At 37.9% G+C, this 22,095-nt stretch overlaps 1 protein-coding gene across 1 annotated transcript; it reads right to left on the bottom strand.

The window, feature by feature from the left end:
- Positions 1-881: 881 nt before the first annotated feature.
- Positions 882-20,398, bottom strand: GATA2 (GATA binding protein 2). Its single transcript, XM_040358968.1, is given in 7 exon segments — positions 882-3,188; positions 6,145-6,270; positions 15,037-15,179; positions 18,294-18,365; positions 18,368-18,844; positions 20,026-20,128; positions 20,130-20,398. Coding segments are annotated over 7 exon segments (1,305 nt in total). The 5' UTR covers positions 20,226-20,398; the 3' UTR covers positions 882-2,900.
- Between the last annotated feature and the right edge of the window lie 1,697 nt (positions 20,399-22,095).

The following is a 22,095-nucleotide window of genomic DNA, read 5'->3' as shown; positions in this document are numbered from 1 at the left end:
TTATTCCCAAAACATCTAATTTTTATGAAGAAAAAAAAAATCCATATTAACCTCTGTTATTTGAATTTCCATTGTATTACCACTGACAACCTTTCTCAGGATTGTGCTGTCACTACTGTATTATGTTGCATACCCATAAATAAAGAATTAAGAAAAAAAGAAAATCCATTAACAAAATCAGTTGTTCTGTATGACGTCAAGAAGACATCAAATCAGATAACAAAGTGGAAATATTTAAAATTAAAAAATAATATCTTGCGCACGCATTTTGCATATTGCATGGACCAAGACCGGAGATGTAATAAATCATTTCCTATAGTGCTATTGGCTTTAAGACCGACGGACCAACATTTGACCACACATACCAGAAAAATAGGGCTACCTATTAAATATAGTTTAATATTAGATCTTGCAAAACTATATGCCTATCAATGCAGAAATATAGCAACATAACTGGAATGAATCTCATGCCAACAGAATTATGTCAATTTGATTCTGTTAAATAAAATACGATAATAAGTCAAATGTCAAAATAATAATTTCATACGTACAGCAGAGTAAAAAAAAAAAAGTCCTGAAATCTGAGCTCAGCTATTTCCTCGCTGTAATAAATTAATTTAATATTGAAATATTTCATTTAAACATAAACATTTAGCATACTTTAATTTCCATATAAATAAACCCTGAACGTCCTAATTCAACAATTTATAATCTTAAAATGCTTCACCGGGTGTACTCAACAGAGCACGCGTGGTTGAATTTTATTTTAACATTTTTTTTCCCATTACTTTTGTGAAAAAAAAAAATCTTTTATTTTTTTTATGACTAAAGAAAATTCATAATTTTAAAGCAATAATCATATGAAACAGACAGAGACCAGATTGCACAAAAAAGTTCCTTTTATTTTTAGTATTCACCTTCATTGAATGGGAGGATAGCATACAATTTTTTTTACAGACAATATATAAACATGGTGTACAGAATCAACAATAACTTAAGGTCACTAATCAAAACAATGTAAAAAAAAATACTGTATAATTTTATGCGGCTACCGATACAAAATAATTTATTTCTGGGCCCCCAGATACAAACTGCAGGCTGGCAAGATATTGCACTATTCAGTTACTCTTGTATCAGTAATATGTTCCTGTACCCCACCCACCCTTTAAAAAAAAAAAAAAAAATGAAAAATAAAAAAAGGTACAAAATAATGTACAGCTTGTACCATTAAGCATTAACCCTCTATACAGCCAAACCGTCAGAATAAATTCCTGATGAATTTTCTGGCTAGCAAGAGTTTAAAGAAATTTTAAAGGACCACATTTTAACATCGGGCGCAAACCCCAGCAAGCATTTCTTTTTTTTTCTGATCTAATTTCAACCGTCACACGCAAGTCAACTAAGCCTGTCCCCTTGACCTTTTTTTTTTTTTTTAAGCCTTTTTCTAATCTGAGTTGGCCCCTACATTGTTTAACGAAATGACTGCAATTTATATTCGTTTTATATAATTGCTGGAATGTTCATTACAAAAAAAATTTTTTTGTACATCTGCCATTAGATACAAGATTTAGTTCACTGTCTATAGCTATATTTTTCCTCCACCCAGGTTCGCTCTCTTTATTTAAATAATATATACATAATGACATTATGTTAAGTTGTTAACAGTAGAATGCTTTGGGAAGGGGTGGGGGAGGGGGGGGTAAGCATTTAATACGTTACACGGTCACATTATTACATTTTTAAAAACAAAAACATTTGGTCTTTGGTGATCATACATGTTTTCAGTTACATGCCACGTGTAGGTTTTTTTCAGCGCTGGCTTTATATAACGCCAGAATTTTGTTGAGTCAACTACTTTTAGCGTCAGAATCAGCCTTTGCTAGCAAAGTTTGGTTGATAGTTACAAAGACAGTGAAAGCGTTCCTGGATTTCATCTCGCTCGCTCAAAGAGCTAACAATCTTACAGTAAAACAAAGAAGCCATTTTGAATTATGCTAGCTAAGTTTAGAGACTTTTTTTTTTTTTTTTTCAGATTTAAATAAAGCACATTGTATTGTAAGACAACCTGGTATGTGAACCCGAAGAATGTCGAGAAACGAAGCCAATGAGTATCTTAATTTAGAAAAAAAAAAAAAAAAAGCCTCAAAACCTTAAAACCAGGTGCAATCACTTAAAAAGAACCACATTAAATAATTTTCAATGTTTTCTTTCATGGTCTCTTATTCTAAGACCTCTTCACCGACAGCCTTCCAGCAGCAGAAGGGGTTAAACTCAGGTCAAGCATGTTGTGGTGGTCTAAGTCCAAGAAGGGTGGCAACGCATAAAAAAAAAAAAAAAGAGTAAAGCTTACAGGCCAGATGACCTCATGACGAGGCCAGTGATGCAATTAAAAAAAAAAAAAACATCAGGAGCAAAAATAAATATTTTTTTTTTCTTTTAAAATTAAGCATTATAATTTTAATATTTTTTAATATATAAAGTTGTCCATTTGAAATGAGTCTGCAGTACAAATCCAGCATCATCAATCACTGGGTCCTTTTCACCCACAAGAGACGGTTAACATATTTACAATATTCACAGTAATAATAAAAATAAAAAAAAAGATAAAAGCCCGCTATATCCACCTTTTTTTTTTTACCTTCACTGTGAGTTGGTCAGTGGAAAACAGATTATTCCTTTTTTAATTTTTTTTTTTAATTTCCAGTCCGGAGGGAGGAAAGTGCTTATCTAGTCCCACCAAAAAGGTCCTGCTTAAGTCCAGTGCAAAGGCCTATCTGATGCAACAGACGAGGTGCAAGACACTTCTCCATTGTCTTCTTAGGAGGATTTGGGCGCCTAAAACCCAGGCAATGCCCACATGCTCGAGTTCAAGTCTGCAGAAGTCTCTATTTTTTTGTTGTTTATCCCATTGCTGTTACCATGCTGGATGGGTGTGGGTGCCCAAAAGAAGGGTGGATAGGGGTCGGCGTCTGCAAAATGTGGCCGGAGTGGCTGAAGGGAGGCAAGTGACCCATGGGCCCCATGTGACTGGCCAGGGCCGCCGCGCTGAAAGGAGAAGACTTCTCCTGCATGCACTTGGAAAGTTCCTCAAAACACTCTGATCCTTTCTTGTTTTTCTTGGACTTGTTGGACATTTTCCGATTCCTGGTCTGAATTCCTTCCTTTTTCATGGTCAGGGGCCTATTCACCTGTAACAAAATACAAGAACATCATGAACTGGCTAATCTAAACCATGTTCGGAGCATGTGAATCCCCCCGCAGAACTGATGTCAGAACTGTTCTCTGAAAGAACAATACATAGAAAAAACAATTCGAGAGCAGAGGAGCATGCAGCTACATTCTTTATTAAAACAACGTAAAAATATCATGAGTACGTAACACTTGTGCAGTGACAACCGGTACATTATATTGCTTTTACTTTGTAGAGCTGCTAAATATTGGGTTAGTCTAAAGGCCCGTACACACGGTCGGACTTTTTTCCAACAAACTTCAAAATCTGCAAGTTTTCAAATTTGTCCGATCGTGTGTACGCTCCATCGGACCAACTTTTTCGGGTTTCATCAGACAAAAAGTTTGGTCTGCAAACGGACAAACTGATCGCTGTATAAATGTGAATAGTCCCAATGTAGTGTCAAAAGTGTCCGATGTGTCCGCCATAGTGTCGAAGTCATGGAAAAAATAGCAGATCAGGTAAAAAAAAAAAAATAATAATAAAAATGCCATAAAACTATCCCCTATTTTGTAGACGCTTATTATAACTTTTGCGCCAATCAATATACGCTTATTGTGATTTTTTTACCAAAAATATGTAGAAGAATACGTATCGGCCTAAACTGAGAGAAAATGTGCTTTGTAAAAAAAAAAAACGTGAGGTGTTAAGCCTTTGAAAATGTACGTCTAACTGACTTGTATATGTTTATTACGCATTGTAACTATCCACTTGTTGGATCTGTTTGTTCTGACTGTTTAATAAAAACGTTTGTAAAAGAAAAAGTTCTCCAAGCATAAAAAGTTTCAGAGCTATGTAAAGCCAAACATCTAAGTTTAGCATTGGATTAACCCCAAAACACTGTTTACACCGGGGTTTCTCAACCAGGGTTCCATGGAACCCTGGCGCTCCGCCAGAGGTTGCTAGGAGTTCTTTGAGCAATGATCAATTTCTGCCTTCTTAGATTTATCTGGGAACTTATCTGTAAGGGGGAAATTCTTCCCAATGACCACCAATATAAGGAGCACCACTGACCCATCACACTAATGTATCATGGGTTGTAGATATAGTCATGTTTACCAGGGTTCCCTGAGACCTGAAAGTTATTTCAAGGGTTCCTCTTGAGTTGAAAAAGTTGAGAAAGACTGGCTTAGGCCTCGTACACACGACCGGTTTCCTCGGCAGAATCCATCAAGAAACTTGGTGGGAGAGCTTTTTTGCCGAGGAAACCGGTCGTGTGTACGTTTTTCATCGAGGAAACTGTCGAGGAACTCGACGAGCAAAAAAGAGAGCAAGTTCTCTTTTTCCTCGATGGGAGTCTGAATTTGCTTGTCGTGTTCCTCGTCGGGCTGGTTTTCGACGAGAAACTCGAGCGTGTGTATGCTAAGAAACCTGCGCATGCTCAGAATAAAGTATGAGACGGGAGTAAAAGTAGCGTTTGTAATGGAGATAACACATTTTTCAAGCTGTAACAGACTGAAAAGTGCAAATCGTCTCTTACCAAAGTTTTACTTAACACGCAAACACATGAGATTAGCAAAACCAGCCCCAAGAGTTGTGCCAGTGGAATCGAACTTCCCCTGCCGTTGTATGTGTTGTATGTGAACCCGTTTGAGAAGGAGGAGATTTTGTCTTGACAGTGTGTACGCAAAGAAAGCTTGTCGAGTTTCTCGGCAAGCCTAACAAGGAACTCGATGAGGAAAACGATGTGTTTCGCCCGACGAGTTCCTTGGTCGTGTGTACAAGGCCTTAGATTTATTTGGGAACTTATCTGTAAGGGGGAAATTCTTCCCAATGACCACCAATATAAGGAGCATTCTTCCCACTGACCCATCACACTAATGTATCATGGGTTGTAGATATAGTCATGTTTACCAGGGTTCCCTGGGACCTGAAAGTTATTTCAAGGGTTCCTCTTGAGTTGAAAAGGTTGAGAAAGACTGGCTTACACTGTCTGAATGCAACAGGTACTCTTTAAATAATTAGTCCACATTGATAGCTCACTACACTCACTTATTTTATCTCCTAGGGCTTCCGAGGAGAACATCTCAGAACTTGAGTTCCTTGCTCTTCCCAGGCATAGTTGGGAGGAATTAGGACATCTTCATAGTTAAATATAATTTCATTTATGTTTACAAAAAAAATGCCGATAGAAAAGTGGGATTGGAGTAGGGAGCTCCATGATAGGTATGAGAAGGCCCTCAAATGTCCAGCTTTCCCGCGTCCACCCATAATTGAAAATTTGACCCTTACTGAGGCCAACACTTAACTACTCAGGTAAATGAGATTTGATCCACTAAGTTGGCATTTAACTTGTAATTGAATAAGTAATATCTGTTTTGGCCAGGCCCTAGTAATTGTAGTACAAAGCTGACACCTTTGCACTGTAACATGAGATGCATAATAATTATTTTCCGATGTTGTTTAACTAAGAGCCTAAGCATAAGGATATTAGTATAGAGGCAGTGCTAAAGTCAAATTTCATTATCCTTTTATTTTTTACGTGCAAAGATTTTTTTGGCAGCAGAACTTTATGTAGACTATTACAAATATAGTAGGGACAAATTCAGTTAATGTTACTAAAGGAATACAAACTGCGTTAAACAGTTTAAAAAAAAAACCCCTATGTAGAAGGTCTAAGCCAGCTGTTGAAGGGTTAAATGATTAACTTCCAACAAATTGAAAGAGAAGCAGAGAATGTGTGGCCATTGTCTGCCCATCTCCCTTCGGTGTCACAGAGATGTAGAAGCCAAGCTATCCGCATTGTAAAGCCATATTGGATGGGGCATTGCTATGCTAGAGGGTGAATGGTGGTGGTGGTGGGGGGGGGGAGGTGGACATCCCCCAGGGGAAATACCCAACAGAAACCAATCCTATTCAATTCCTACCAAGCCAAGCTTAGACATGACGTTCAGGAAATGGCCAGGGCAACTTACATTGTGCAGCTTGTAGTACAATCCGCAGGCGTTACACACTGGGTCTCCGTTAGCATTGCGTCGCCATAAGGTCGTTGTGGTCGTCTGGCAGTTTGCGCAACAGGTGCCTGCTCGTCTTGCTGCTGACTGTGGAGAGATGGATCAATATAGGTCATTCGTGTTCACGGATAGCAAAAACAATTACACATTTAATTAAGGAAGAAGTGAACAATAGACTGGGCAAAATAACACCAGTCTTCAGAAACCCGGCAACCTTTTCCGTGCATGCTGTTTTTTACTTACATAGTCACACACAATATAAAAATTTGATTATTTTTCATGGTGAGTTTTATTTTAAATTGTGTTTTCTAAATCTTAACAATCCTCAATGCATAAAAACACATACACACTTTATTTGGGCAACATTGAACTCCGCAACTCATGAGCGTGAACATGTGGCATTGGAGTGCCATTCAGAATGAACGGCCATGGACTGCAATGCATATATCCAGCACCTTATCTTGCGTTGCGTCAAAACGCGTTACCGGGAGCGCATACGTGCAAAACATGCCTATTAAACTATATTTTACAGAATCCAACCTTTCACTTTACAATTCATTGGCTGATCTGTGCTTATGTGCACCTTAAGGAACATGGGGCCAGATTCACGTAGGGCAGCGGCGGCGTAACATCCATAGCACAAAAATCCAAAAATCGGTGTTTCAAGATATGGGCATTATACTATTTACTTATCATTTAAGCAAGAACTTTTGAACTCCTTTCCTTAAGATCAGAAAAAATGTTATGACCATGTTATGTCTGTTGGGTGAAAAGGGCCTACATGTGTTGCAGTGAGATTGTACAAGCAAAGTGTAACTTGTAAGGACAGATTTAAATACACCCCCATGCCCCTATCCAGAGATCTTCAGTTGCAACAAGCAAATCTTGCATGCTTTTTTCTGCCCTCTGTGGGCCTCTCTGAAACAGACTGGTTGTAAGGGAAATCCTATAGACCTATATTGGGCGCAGCAACAAATGACAGCACAGGGACCCAGGTTTTCTATTAAAAGACTCTGAATCAGACGTATGTGCGACGCACATCATTGCACACTTGGATGCAGAGATCTTGCCACCCTGGCGTTCTTTAAGGAGAGATCATTTCTGATTGGTTGCTGTGGGTTACTGCACTTAGCACACCATGGGGGGAGATTTATTAAAACACAGACTCTGGTGCAGCTGTGCATAGTAACCAATCAGCATCTAACTTCAGCTTGTTCAATTAAGTTTTGACAATAAGGTCCCTTTTTACAGGGGGCGGATCAGTAATGATCCGCCCCGTGAACCTCCGGCTTGCTCAGCGGGGATCGCTCCGTGGATCCCTGCTAAGCCTGCAGATGACAGGGCGGTCCCTGCACACTGTGCAGGGACCGCCCTGTCTTTTCTCCGCTCTCCCCTATGGGGGGATCGGATGAACACGGACCGTCTGTCCGTGTTCACCCGATCCGATCCGCCAGACGGATGGAAAAGTAGGTTTTTCCTCCGTCACACTTTGGCGGATCGGAGCGGGTCGGATGTCAGCGGGCATGTCACCGCTGACATCCGTAGCTCCATAGAGGAGAACGGGCCGCCCGTGTGAAAGAGCCCTAAGCCCCCGTTCACATCGGGCCAATTCAAGTCAAATTGCATGCCAACTCACCGCCTGTTGCCGGCAACGGCACTGTCCGAATCAGTGCGGCGCCGCACCGATTCCCAGAAGTACTTTTGGCGATTTCAGGGGCGATTTCAATAGACATCTGTGCAGGAACTCGCACAAATGTCTCCCAAAATTGCCCTCGAAGCCGCACTGAAATGCGGGTTTGAAATTCAGCTGAACTCGCAACAATTTCACACCCGCATTCAGTGTGAACCTAGGCGCAAACCTAAAAGCTGATTGGTTAGCGATCTTCTCCGCCGCTTCCGGGTATGGTCTTCGGGACTGGGCATTCCTATTTTATTGACAGGCTTCCGACGGTCGCATACATTGCGTCACGATTTTCCGAAAGTAGCCGAACGTCGCTGCGCAGGTGTCATATAAAGCCGCACCGACGTTCGGCTTCTTTCGGCTACTCGTGACGCAATGTGTGCGACCGTCGGAAGCCTGTCAATCAAATAGGAACGCCCAGTCCCGAAGACCATACCCGGAAGCGGCGGAGAAGATCGCTCTCTAAAACGGTAAGTACTGCTTCGATTTAAAAAAAACTACCCGATTCCCCTTGACAAAATGAGCCTCAATCTAATGTAAAAAAAAAAAATTCGGAGTGAACTCCCGCTTTAATGTCTGTTTACCTGCACTGTCATCATTGTAGGGGCCCCAGAGCATTACTTTGCCCAGGGGCCCATGATACTATTGAGATGGCCCTGATTGAACTGTATTGTGTCCCCCCCTCTACATTGTAAATTGCTGCACAAACTGTTGGCGCTATATAAATCCTGCATAATAATATTTTATATAATACCTACACAGTTCCCCCCCAGCATTGTCCTTTATATGTAAAATATGACATTAAATTGTGATTTGGAAGGGGGGGGGGTTGTCTGTAAGGAAAGGATGTGCTCCATCATTTCAAAGTCCTTAATAATTTGTTTTTTCAAGCTTCTTAACAATGCCCCCACCAGGGATTCCAGCCTACTAAGCTTGAAAGTCAATTAGCCAGAGAAGAGTTGTTCTCCAGCAAGGTGACTCAGAGGAATTCCCCTTCCACATCATCAAGTCCCACATATTTTCTCCCAAGAATTCCAACTGCCACTCTATCCCAAGCCAGCGCTGAAACGGTTAACCAGACTGCTCCCTTTCCAAGAAAACAAAGCCCTGCTGCTGTACAAAAAAAAATGTTTAATTCTTAACCTCAGCAGCAATATTTGCAAAGTATTGGACATTCGAAAACAGCCTGGCCTCGCCTATGGTAAACTCTATTTTTTTTTTTTTTTCTTTTTTTATGTCCGGAAACAGAGGGCCTAGGTTTCCTTATCAGCCCAGTGCAGATATCCGGATAGGAAACTTGTAGCATGAGATCAGATGTTGCCATTACAACAAAGAGAAAAGGTCCTGAATACAAAGTGTAGGTGACTCCATGGAAAATGAATAGCTTATAAAAAAAAAATCCATGGATTGTCTGAGTAGTGCAGAAAAAAAGGAGAGAAAGAAAAGAAAAAAAAATACTTCGCACAATTTGTAGACTACACAAGTGAAATGACTCCATGTCCTTTAGAAAGACCCATTAAGCCAGGGGTGGTTCCCCTGATTTATGAGGCTGATAAGAAGAAAAAGGGACTTTTTGTTGCTATTAGGAGCCTTTGCAGTCGAGTTTGCTAATTGTTTCGCATCTGCGACATTCTCATGCTCTGTGCGCTAATCTGAACGAAATTCCGAATCAGAAAAAAAAAAATACGTTAGTAGCCTGTCTCTCCAGCAGATGTGGATCTGTCAAATTCAGAGAGGGCATGCTGGGACTTGTAGTTCCCCCACCCGCATTTAAACATAAGCATGACCTGCTGGTCAAAATACAGCCGCTAATTAGATTTCTGGCTTACTGCCCTTTGCTGTACACATTAGGGGGGTGCTATATTTGCCCCCCAGGGCAATAAACAGAATGCTTAGCCGTGTATTAGGTATTTGCCCTGGAGGGGGAAGCTTAAGTCAGTTGCCCGTCTTCTTTAACCCCTAGCTTTGGGAGGGACAACAAACTGTTGGTGTTGCAGGTAGACTCGCCATTTACTGGAAGTGACCCCCCCCAAGCAAAGGTCAGTGCAAGGCTGCATGAGCAATGTAAAGACTGCTGTATGTCACCAGGTCTGATGAATTGGAAGATGTCAAACCTCACAGAAAACAAACACATCAATCTTGGGTATATGGGAAGAGCTGATCCGTGATTAATCCCCTTTAAGTCAATTACTGGCATCAGCCAGAACCGACCACAATCATACATACAGTGGTCTCCTGTACATCTCTGTAGGTATGTAGGGTCATTGGTGCAGCACAGGTACAAAAACCCAAAATTATCCTGGATCATTTATACAATTGCTTTGTATAGACTATTTATATGGATAGACTGTCAGCTCTGCAGCACAGAAAATACAACATCCATCCTGTGCATGTAGACTGGTCTACAATACCAGCTGTATAGGTAGACTGTCAGCTCTGTATAAATGCTATCTGTATAAATCGACTGCAGCCCAAAAACGACACCACCAAACCTGTGCATGTAGACTGGTCTGCATGAAATGCTATCTGTATAGGTAGACTGTCAGCTCTGCAGCCCAAAAACGACACCACCAAACATGTGCATGTAGACTGGTCTGCATGAAATACTATCTGTATGGATAGACTGTTAGCTCTGCAGCCCAAAAAACTACACCACCAAACCAGTGCATGTAGAGTTCTCTGCATGAAATGCTATCTGTATGGATAGACTGTCAGCTCTGCAGCTCAAAAACGACACCACCAAACCTGTGCATGTAGACTGGTCTGCATGAAATGCTATCTGTATAGGTAGACTGTCAGCTCTGCAGCCCAAAAAACTACACCACCAAACCAGTGCATGTAGACTGGTCTGCATGTAGAGTTCTCTGCATTATATGCTAACTGTGGATAGACTGTCAGCTCTGCAGCCTAAAAACGACACCACCAAACCAGTGCATGTAGACTGGTCTGCATGAAATGCTATCTGTATAGGTAGACTGTCAGCTCTGCAGCCCAAAAACTACACCACCAAGCCAGTACACGTAGAGTTCTCTGCATTATATGCTAACTGTGGATAGACTGTCAGCTCTGCAGCCCAAAAACGACACCACCAAACCTGTGCATGTAGAGTTATCTGCATGAAATGCTATCTGTATGGATAGACTGTCAGCTCTGCAGTCCAAAAACTACACCACCCATCCTGTAATTGTAGACTGCTCTGCATTAAATGGAAGCTATAGGATATTCTGTAACTAATAGAAGACAGGTCACCTATACCCTACCCTGTCCCAAAATGGGTCATAAGCTCTGCAATCAAAAGGGTACAAGCCCAAATAGAACAGACAGGAAAATATGGATCTGGTGTCACAACACCCATTTAAGGAAAACTGGTTGATTTAACTAAAGGGTTCAGAAACTTCAAACACTTTAGCTGATTTACTAAAGGAGTTGTGACTCTTCACTCAGAAATGGTGTGGATATTCAAGTATCTGCACATAATTGGTTATTTAAAGTGAACAAGAATGTGCATTTCACAATATTTGATAATTGAAGTAAATATTAGCACAATAATTTGAGTGAAGATTGCCAATTCCATTAGTAAATCCACCAAATTTTGCAAAGATTTGTATCTCCTTTAATAAAATCAGCTCTAACACGTCACATAAAAAAGACTGCTAGCTCTGCTGGCAAACACTTGCACGCACCCCTAACATTTTACACATCACATTAGCCATTAAAAAACAATATCATATTGCTTATCACCCCCCTTAAAACAGATTGCTAGCTCTGCAGTCAAGTGATTTAAAGGACCATATTCCTTACTGTACTGAAAATTATCTGGATTAGGTTCAGCAACCTAGCAAGCTATGGCATTGTCCCTAACCCATGCCAATTCTTTGCAATAAAAAATGCAGCGCTGAAAAAATAAAAAATAAACAATGATGTCTATATAAAACACGTAAAGTGTATAAGTCCATAAATTGGTGGAAATAATCTTAAATTGAAAAAAGTCAATCAGTATATATGAAACACTTTAGACGTATATTCCAATTCCATAAAAAGACAAGTCCACAAAAATAAACGTGAAAAATAAGAGTGAGATGATCAATCAAATAATAGTGACACGACACCCGCGGTGATCCAAAATGAACTGTAATGAAAGTGATATCGCCCGCCACCAGTGGAGGCTTACGGATGCGATGGGACCCAAATGAGCTTATGCCCAAAGGATCAATAAAGCTTATAACTCGATTGAGTATGGAAATGGACCGAACCACACCAAACGGTCGATCAGCAGACAACGGTGAAATCCTCACTTAATAACAGGTGAGCAGGATGACTCCAGTTGAAAGATGACTCATAGAAGTGGAAGTACTTGCACGGAGTATGTGGAGGAAAATAAAAGGCACATAGCGTAACTCCGCAAAAACGGGGAAGTTAATAATGGTTAAAAACACTTACAATTATGTAGGCATTAAAGGACATCAATGTAGGATAGTGCATGGCAGCAGTAGTGCATGGCATGTCAGACGATGCTAGTTGTAGCGTGGCAGCAGTAGTGCATGGCATGTCAGACGATGCTAGTTGTAGCGAAACGCGTCGGGACTCTACTGCTGCCATGCACTATCCTACATCGATGTCCTTTAATGCCTACATAATTGTAAGTGTTTTTAACCATTATTAAACTTCCCCTTTTTTGCGGAGTTACGCTATGTGCCTTTTATTTTCCTCCACATACTCCGTGCAAGTACTTCCACTTCTATGAGTCATCTTTCAACTGGAGTCATCCTGCTCACCTGTTATTAAGTGAGGATTTCACCGTTGTCTGCTGATCGACCGTTTGGTGTGGTTCGGTCCATTTCCATACTCAATCGAGTTATAAGCTTTATTGATCCTTTGGGCATAAGCTCATTTGGGTCCATCGATCCGGTAAGCCTCCACTGGTGGGCGGGCGATATCACTTTCATTACAGTTCATTTTGGATCACCGCGGGGTGTCGTGTCACTATTATTTGATTGATCATCTCACTCTTATTTTTCACGTTTATTTTTGTGGACTTGTCTTTTTATGGAATTGGAATATACGTCTAAAGTGTTTTCATATATACTGATTGACTTTTTTCAATTTAAGATTATTTCCACCAATTTATGGACTTATACACTTTAAGTGTTTTATATAGACATCATTGTTTATTTTTTATTTTTTCAGCGCTGCATTTTTTGTTTTCTGTTTGTATTGCTTTCCTTTTTTTTCACTGGACTGTATGCAGCTGCTCAACCACTTTGATAGCGCAGATTTATTTTTTATTTTTAATTTTTATTTTTTTAATTCTTTGCAATAGATTGCCAGCTTTGCAAACAGATGCTCAAAAGAGTAAAGTATGGTATTTTCTACCATGCCATTCCTTAAAACAGATTGCTAGCTCTGCAGTCAATTAATTTGAAGGACCATGCTCCCTAAACTGTACTGAAAATGATCTGAACCAGTTTCAGCCACATATCCAGCTACCACATTGACCTGTCCCTTGCCATTCCTTAAAGTAGATTGCTAGCTTTGCAAACAAGGTGCTCTATGGAGTAAATTATGGTAGCGTCCCTTTCCCTCATGTCATTCCCCCCAAAAATTGCTGGATTGCTAGCTCTGCAGCCAAGTGGTTAAAGGGACCATGTTCCTAATATGTACTGAAAAGAATCTGGACCAGTTTTAGCCACATAGTTATGACATTTACCTGTCCTTTAAACTAGATTGCTAGCTTTGTAAACAAGATGCTCACTGGAATAAATTAGGATATTGTCCCTGTCCCTTGCCATTCCTTAAAGTAGATTGCTAGCTTAGCAAACAACACGCTTAATGGAGTAAAGTATGGTATTGTCCCCGTCCCTTGCTATTCCTGAAAATAGATTGCTAGCTTTGCAGCCAAGTGATTTCAAGAACAATGTTGATAAACTGTACTGAAAGGGATCTGGACCAGTTTCAGTCTTAGCAAGCTATGACATTCACCTCCCTCTTGTCATTCCTTAAACTAGATTGTTAGCTTTGCAAACAAGATACTCAATGGAGTAAATTGTGACATTGTTCCTATTCCTTGCCATTCCCCAAAAAATAGATTGCTAGCTCCGCAGCCAAGTGATATAAAGGACCATGTTCCTAAGCTGTAGTAAACATGTTGGGCCAATGGTAGAGGCTAGAAGAATGGACAGCCGCACTTCCAAAGAACCCTTGGGTTGTCTTTATTTTTAAAACCAATGGCAAATGCACTACAAAGTACAGCAAAAAAATGGAGATAGCAGCCTACGCGTTTCACACTGGACTTGGTGCTTAATCATGGCTGTTGGGCCAGTTTCAGCAACATTGCAAGCTATGACATTCACCTGTCCTTAGATTGCTAGCTTTGCAAACAAGATGCTCACTGGAATAAATTATAATAATGTCGCCGTCTTTATTTTAAAACCAATGGCAAATGCACTACAAAGTACAGCAAAAAAAAAAGGAGATAGCAGCCTACGCGTTTCACACTGGACTTTGTGCTTAATCATGGCTGTTGGGCCACTTTCAGCCACATTGCAATCTATGACATTCACCTGTCCTTAGATTGCTAGCTTTGCAAACAAGATGCTCACTGGAATAAATTATAATAATGTCGCCGTCGCTTGCCATTCCCAAAAATAGATTGCTAGCTCTGCAGCCAAGTGATTTAAAGGTTCCTAAATTGTACTAAAAAATATCTGGACCCATTTTAGCCACATAGCAATCTATGACATTGACCTGTCCCTTGCCATTCCTTAAAGTAGAACAAGATGCAAACAAGATGCTCAATGGAGTAAATTATTTCAATGTTCTTGTCCCTAACCATTCCTTAAAGTAGATTGCTAGCTCTACAGCCAAGTGGTTTAAATGACCATGTTAATAAAATGTACTGAAAATGTTCTGGACTAGGTTCAGCAAAATAGCAGGTTTGGCATTGCCCTGTCTCTTACCATCTTTTAAAGTAGATTGCTAGCTTTGCAGACAAGATGTTCAATGGGAGTAAATAAAAGGAGTATAGTGCTGCTTTTTTTTTTTTTTAATAGATAATTGTTTTAGATCAATGTTATAGAATGTTATAGTCAATGAAAAAGACAACAATAATAGAAAATGAACAGTACATGAAAGGAGCCCTTGTCCCCCCCAATGCCCACTGGCTTGGCACCTACCAGTCGCCGTTTCGGTTTAATGAGTGGTCGGTTTTGACCGTTCATTTTGTGGTAGAGCCCACAGGCGTTACAGAGGTAGTGGCCGGTCCCGTCTCTCCTCCACAATGGGGTGGCTGTAGCTCCACAGTTGACACATTCTCTCCCTTCTAAATGGAAACACGAAGAAACCGGATTTCTTTCTTTAAAAACAAATTCACAATATTTTTGCACTGTCCTTCACAAACACAAAAAAAAATATCGCATACATTACAGCAATCAACAATATATCGACATTTCATTTTAGACGCAACATTCATTTGGCTGCCTGACATTTGCACATAAATACTAGAAACCCAGACTTATTATTATAATTATTATTATTATTATTATTTATTAGCCTTTGAACCCACGATATGCCAGAAAACAACCGTATTTTTCATACACTACAATATATTCTATTGTATAGTATAGTATAGTATAGTATAGTATAGTATTGTATAGTTTATTTTTATCTGTTACATCTCCTTTCTGATTGTTACAATTTATTTCTGACATTTCTAGTAAATAACTTTGTAACATATCAACAAAAGTGAAAGTTACAACGTTAGAGCAATCTGGTTTTAAGATAATTTTTAAGATAAAAAATAATTTGCAGTTTTATTTTTATTTTTTATTAATGCAGAATTATTATTATTTTATTTTTTATTTTTTATGGAGTGATCCTGAAAAAAAAAAGATCCAGCAATTGCTCATTGTATTCCAGTTAAGGAATTTTGAAAGCACAGAATGCTGCAGACAAGTAAGTGTCCACCCTATGCCCTGATCTGGAGGCAGGAAGCAGGACTGGAGGGTTTAAATTTCTACAAAAACAATCAATCAGTCACGAATTTTTCTTTTGTGTTTATGCATTAGTCATTTTTTTACACGCAAGTAATTGTGTAAACTGCAACCCCTGCAATGTGGGGAAATCTCTTCAAGCCAACTCAGATGTAAAGTATTGCATTCACTTGAATCTGAACAGGAAAAGTAGTGTAACACCAAGTGATTTTTTTTTTACTTTTATTCTAATAAAAACTCTGGGTCACTTTTTTTTTTTTAGAAAAACAACATTCCAATAAATGTGCTTGCAAAAAATATACTTTCACTTAAAAAAAAAAAAAAGTATTTTAGCTATTTAAAATGTATTATTTTTTATTTTATTTTTTATTAAAATAAAATAATTTTTGTTAAAAAATGCAGTATATTTATTAATATCATTTTATTTTTATTTTCACTATTCTGCACAAAGATGGTTACATTTCAAAACATACAAATTTCACCTGTTTTTGAGAAATCAACCCCACATTTGGGTTGATTTGCTAATAGTGTTGAGAATCTTCACAATAAATTATTGTTATTCACTTCAATTAGCCAATCAGGTAAAAATGCTAATTCCTGTTTAATGATTTCATCTGCACATGATTGGATCATTGAAGTTACATAATATTGTGAAGATTCCACACTCCATTATCATAATAATAAAAATAATAATTGTCATTATTATTAATATCATTATTAATGCTACTACGATTCATTTTATTTATATCTATATATCTAAATATATATATATATATATGCATCACTGTGCACCTTTCAAGCTAGTACATGTAGCATATATTTACTATTATTTATGTATTATATATATATTTATATTTTAATAAATAAATATATATATATATATATATATATATATATATATATATATATATATATACATATCCATTACTGTGTGCCTTTAAGACTAGTGCATATAGCTAGTAATTATTTATATATATATATATATATATATATATATATATATATATATATATATATATATATATATGTGTGTGTGTGTGGTGTGTGTGTGGTACTACTGTGCACCTTTAAGACTTATACTATACCTTATAATAATACCAAATATAATATATTTTTCTTAGCTATATGTATTAGTCATGTATATATGACTATACATATATATGTATATATTTATATACATATATATATTTTATAGTATAATATTAGTATATATTAGTATATAGTATTATTATTATTATTATATATTTTTATTATCTATATGTATTAGTCATGAAGGTGCATATATATATATATTATTAGTATAATAATATTGTATATATTAGTATATAGTATTATTATTATTATTATTATTATTATTAGATATTACTGTGCACCTTTAAGACATTTGCAGATACCTAAGGTTAGCAAAAATTCATGTATATTCATGAAGACATATTGGGAAGTCTAGCACTGTAGCCCTGCAGGTAGAATGTAATAATAATAATGTCATATTTAATCTATTACCCCAGCCCTGAAGCTACACTCACCCACCCAGGTTCTAAAGGCATGATGTCATAGACCTTGCAGTGTATCTAACTCACCATGCACTGAGGCTGATTTACTATAGGAGTTAAAAATGTTCACTCAAAAAAATAAATAAAAAAAGTGAACATTCTCTTCAATTACCCAATTGTGTAAAAAAAACAAATTCCTGCTTATTTATTTCCTCAGTACATGCTTGCATAACAATCTTCACATTCTCAACTCCTTAGTTAATCAGCCTCGTTGCCTGTGCTACCTATGTATACCTAATGTCTATTTAGATGTGATCCTGTTGTAACAAATACATGCTCCTTGCTAGTGTGTTGCACAGGCAGCTCTGTGTACATATGACATTTAAAGTCCCTATAGCAATGACAAGGAGAGGACACCAAGGTGGATTAGGTGGGTCAATGTATAGTGAAAGGGTCTGTGAATGAGTTATTGATCTGGTTACTCACAAGTATATTAAAGACAGTATTTGTAAAGCTGTGGATATGGAGGAACAAATGATGCCTTGCTATTGATCATGTGTGTAGGATGTTAAGTATTGATAATATCGGTGGGTATAAATTAACAGGAGCCCACAGGTATTGATACATCTTTGTGTATATTAAGGTCGATGAGCTTATAAGATATTGATTGATCTTTAGATAACTCCGACACAATGTGGAATGGTTGGGATTTAATTATCCTCAATGTAGGTATGAAGTGTGATAGGTATTGATTATTGGATGGCATCGTGTCTATGTGGATGAGTGTAGGGGTTATTGATAATCAGTGTGGACTGGATTATGGGGTGGATGGTTCATATGTATGTCTAGGAAATTAAGAGAAGATTGTCCTTGACATGTTATTGATCAACCAATGACATGTACATGACCATTAGAATAGGATAGGAGGTACACAGGTAAGGCTCTCACCTGAACACGATCTGCTCTTGCTCCTCTGTTTTGGGGTGAAGCTGGAAGCTGGTCCCCCCAGCAAGCTGCCAGGTGGAAGAGACCGCTGCTGTACTCGTGTGGTGCAGGTACATAGGATGGGTAGGTTGGGATAGGGTGGTGGGTAGATGACTGAGCGCCCATGTGTCCCAGGCTGCTCCGCAGGGGACTGCCCCCCTCCATTTTCATCCCTTCAGACAGGGACATCTGGTATTTGATACTGTCCTTGTCCTCCATCCGAGAGGAGGTTGGGGAGGCTGCGCTGCCAGGGTCGGGGGACACGTCCTTGGGTGGGGTAGGGGGGAAGCCGAACAGGTGCGGGCTGGAGTGGGAAGAAGATGGGCCCCCCGAGGAGCCTCCACCAGGATACAGGGAGCCGCCAGAGGGGTGCAGAGGGGTCTTGGCGAATGGGCTGACTGTCCAGGGGTTGTGATGGTGGGCAGCACTTAGGGCCGACTTGCCACTTTCCAGCCAAGGAAGTCCAGGGCTGTGCAGGATGTGTGGTCGGCACATCTGGCTGCCAGTCAGGCGAGCTGTGGGCACAAAAGGGCATCAGTCAAATGGCATCCACATCCCACAATTATATATATATAAATACACTCATGACCTACACCAAACATAATGCAAACTTGATCTACAACAGCCATATATACAACTATATATAACACGGATATACCCACAGCATGTTTCATCAAAAATTGAGACAGTAATTTTATTATATATATATATATATATATATATATATATATATATATATATATTATATATATATATATATATATATATATATATATATATATATATGTGTGTGTGTGTGAAGTGCATGCATTACAATCACTATTTACACACTTATCTATGCAATAATGTAAATAATATATATTAATATGTCATGTACATGTGCTTGCAACAAATGACACTTTATTATAGGGTTGGGGGTGTTATTTTCTGTTCTTATACTTTCATATTATATATGCACACCTTTCAGAAATTACAGGTAACATGTGCAGGCCTTTAGTGGTCTTTAAAATAATAAGTATATATACTCTTGTTTTTTTTTTTGTATATATAGATACTGTGATTATCTTCAGTATCTAATATATTCTGCTACATGACCCCCAATCTACAAAATGTGTCTCCATATAGAATTGATATCATACACAATAGTTCTAATTAGTGTCCATGTCCCCTATGAATTCCTTTATGAAGTGACTATGGCTGGGTTACTATTTGTCACAAATGAGCTAAAGACACAAAATATACAGAACACACATACTGTCCTTTGAAAAAAATGAAAATTATAATTAAAAGCAAATATAAGAACTAATAAAGGGTTCCCCAACCGACCATCCTGAGTCTTAGCGCAGACAGGACACACCAGGCCCAGAGAATTAAAATGAGAGTTAGCTTTTCTGCAAGAACCGTACACAATTCTTCCTATTATATATTTTAGGGTAGTTCCACTTCCTTTATTATATGGGACACCCCTTCCCTTTACTGCTACCCCCAAATTGTGTAAGGATCTCTGTGCTTGCAGTGACCACTTTCTGGGGTTCTCTAAATCGAGTCCCAGACAAGAAAAAATAACCAAATTGTGTTAAGAGTCTGGAATCCATATATCCTCCCTCTGGGGTTACTCTCAGAACGAGGAAGTGCACAGAGAACACGCATACTGTGCATATCGCGCACACCTATATAGAAGCGTAGGGGGTCTTACCATGTGCCTGGCTGTAGGAGACCCTTGCCCTGGCATGGGCAGAGTTGGCATAGTAGGGATTTCCCTGGGAATCCAGATGGTTAAAAAACACATCCACCTCATCGCGGGGGCAGCAGCTGAGCTGGTTCATGTAGTTGTGTGCCAGTCCGGGGTGGTGGGCTCTCTGGGTGCTGCCCATTGAGCACAGCGTGATGTGCCATCCAGCGAGGCTGGTCGGTGGCCACCCTCCATCATTTGTTCAAACATACACCCAAAGTCCTTGGGTCCTTAGACTTCTGTTTTAATGACTTCTGATTGTTATTTCAGGCACTGGAGTCTGAAAGCGAAAGTGAATTCTCTTAAATCTGGGGACCTGTAGATCGACCAAGAGCACTGTAGACGAAGAATACAAAAGAGGGTCACTAATAAATCCCATGTCATTAATCTGATACAACCAGATATCAGAGACACTTCCATACTTATATCACCACAATAATCCCCCAATCACACAATACACTGACATCATAATACTACTAATAATAACAACATTGCATAGACAACACAAAGTACATAGATACTTTGTATCACTATAATACATCTATTTAATAATATATAATAAACACACCAAAACAGTGTGATACTTTGTGTCTCTGCAATATTGCACCTAATAATATTATTACATAGCCACCAAAAATGTAGACAGATACTTAATATTACTATAATACTACTTCTAAAATTATTATAAAAAAAAGATAACATCGTCCCACTTTAAGCAGCTAATAAATATTACATAGACATCATAATGGTGTATAAATATTTTTGTATCACTATAATACTGCATTAATATATTAGAGCCCAAGACCCTACAACAGGGTGTATATATATATATATATTATATATATATATATATATATAAACATATAGAGAGAGAGAGAGAGAGAGAGGAGAGAGAGAGAGAGAGAGATCTATATATAAATCTATATCTATATATATATATATACACTGCTGTAGAGAGAGAGAGAGATACATATATAGATAGATATATACATATCTCTATAAAGATAGATAGATAGATAGATAGATAGATAGATAGATAGATAGATAGATAGATAGATAGATAGATAGATAGATAGATAGATAGATAGACACCACACCCTTGTATCACAATACTGCTATGAATATATTGCCCTTACAAAATATTTTTTTGTAATACTTTTTTTATTACTATATCCGACTCCTAATAATATTATTACGTAAAGACCATAAAAACATCACTATACACTTCTAATAATACATAAGACTCTAGTGTTTAACTACTTTGTATTACTATAACACTGCTAATAATATTACCTAGGCACCAAATAATGTAGAGATACTTTGTATCAGTACAATACTGCCAATAATATATTACACAGACACCATAATAGTGTATAGATTCTATGTTAAACTAAAATACTGGCGAAAATATTTTACATAAAAACCAAATAAGGGTATAGTACAGTACTGCCTATAATATATTACATTAACATTCTAATAGTAAATACTTTGTTTTACTATAATACTGATTATAATAATATATTACATAGACATTATAATAGTGAATACTTTGTTTTACTATAATACTGATTATAATACTATATTACATGGACATTATAATAGTGAATACTTTGTTTCACTTCAAAACTGTTTAGAATGATATGTTATATAGACACTATAATAATGTGTTGATATTTTGTATCTATATATTACATAGTGTTTAGAGCCTTGCTCCTAATAATATATTATATAGACACTCTAGTTAGTGTGCAGATATTTTGCATATATAATATAGACACTATAATACTGTATAGATCTTTGGTATCACTAACACTGCTCCTAATAATATAGACACATAATAGTGTGTTGTATTGATATTACATATACATTATATTAAAATATAGATCTTTGGTATCACTACACTGCTCCTAATAATATAGACACATAGTAGTGTGTTTGTATTTATATATTACATTATAATAAAAATATAGATCCTTGGTATCACTAACACTGCCCCTAATAATATAGACACATAATAGTGTTTTTGTATTTATA

This window comes from Rana temporaria, chromosome 7 (genome assembly GCF_905171775.1).
Source record: "Rana temporaria chromosome 7, aRanTem1.1, whole genome shotgun sequence".
Taxonomy (NCBI): Eukaryota; Metazoa; Chordata; class Amphibia; order Anura; family Ranidae; genus Rana; species Rana temporaria.
The sequence above is the reverse complement of the archived record's forward strand: the minus strand, read 5'-3'. Positions and strand labels throughout refer to the sequence as shown.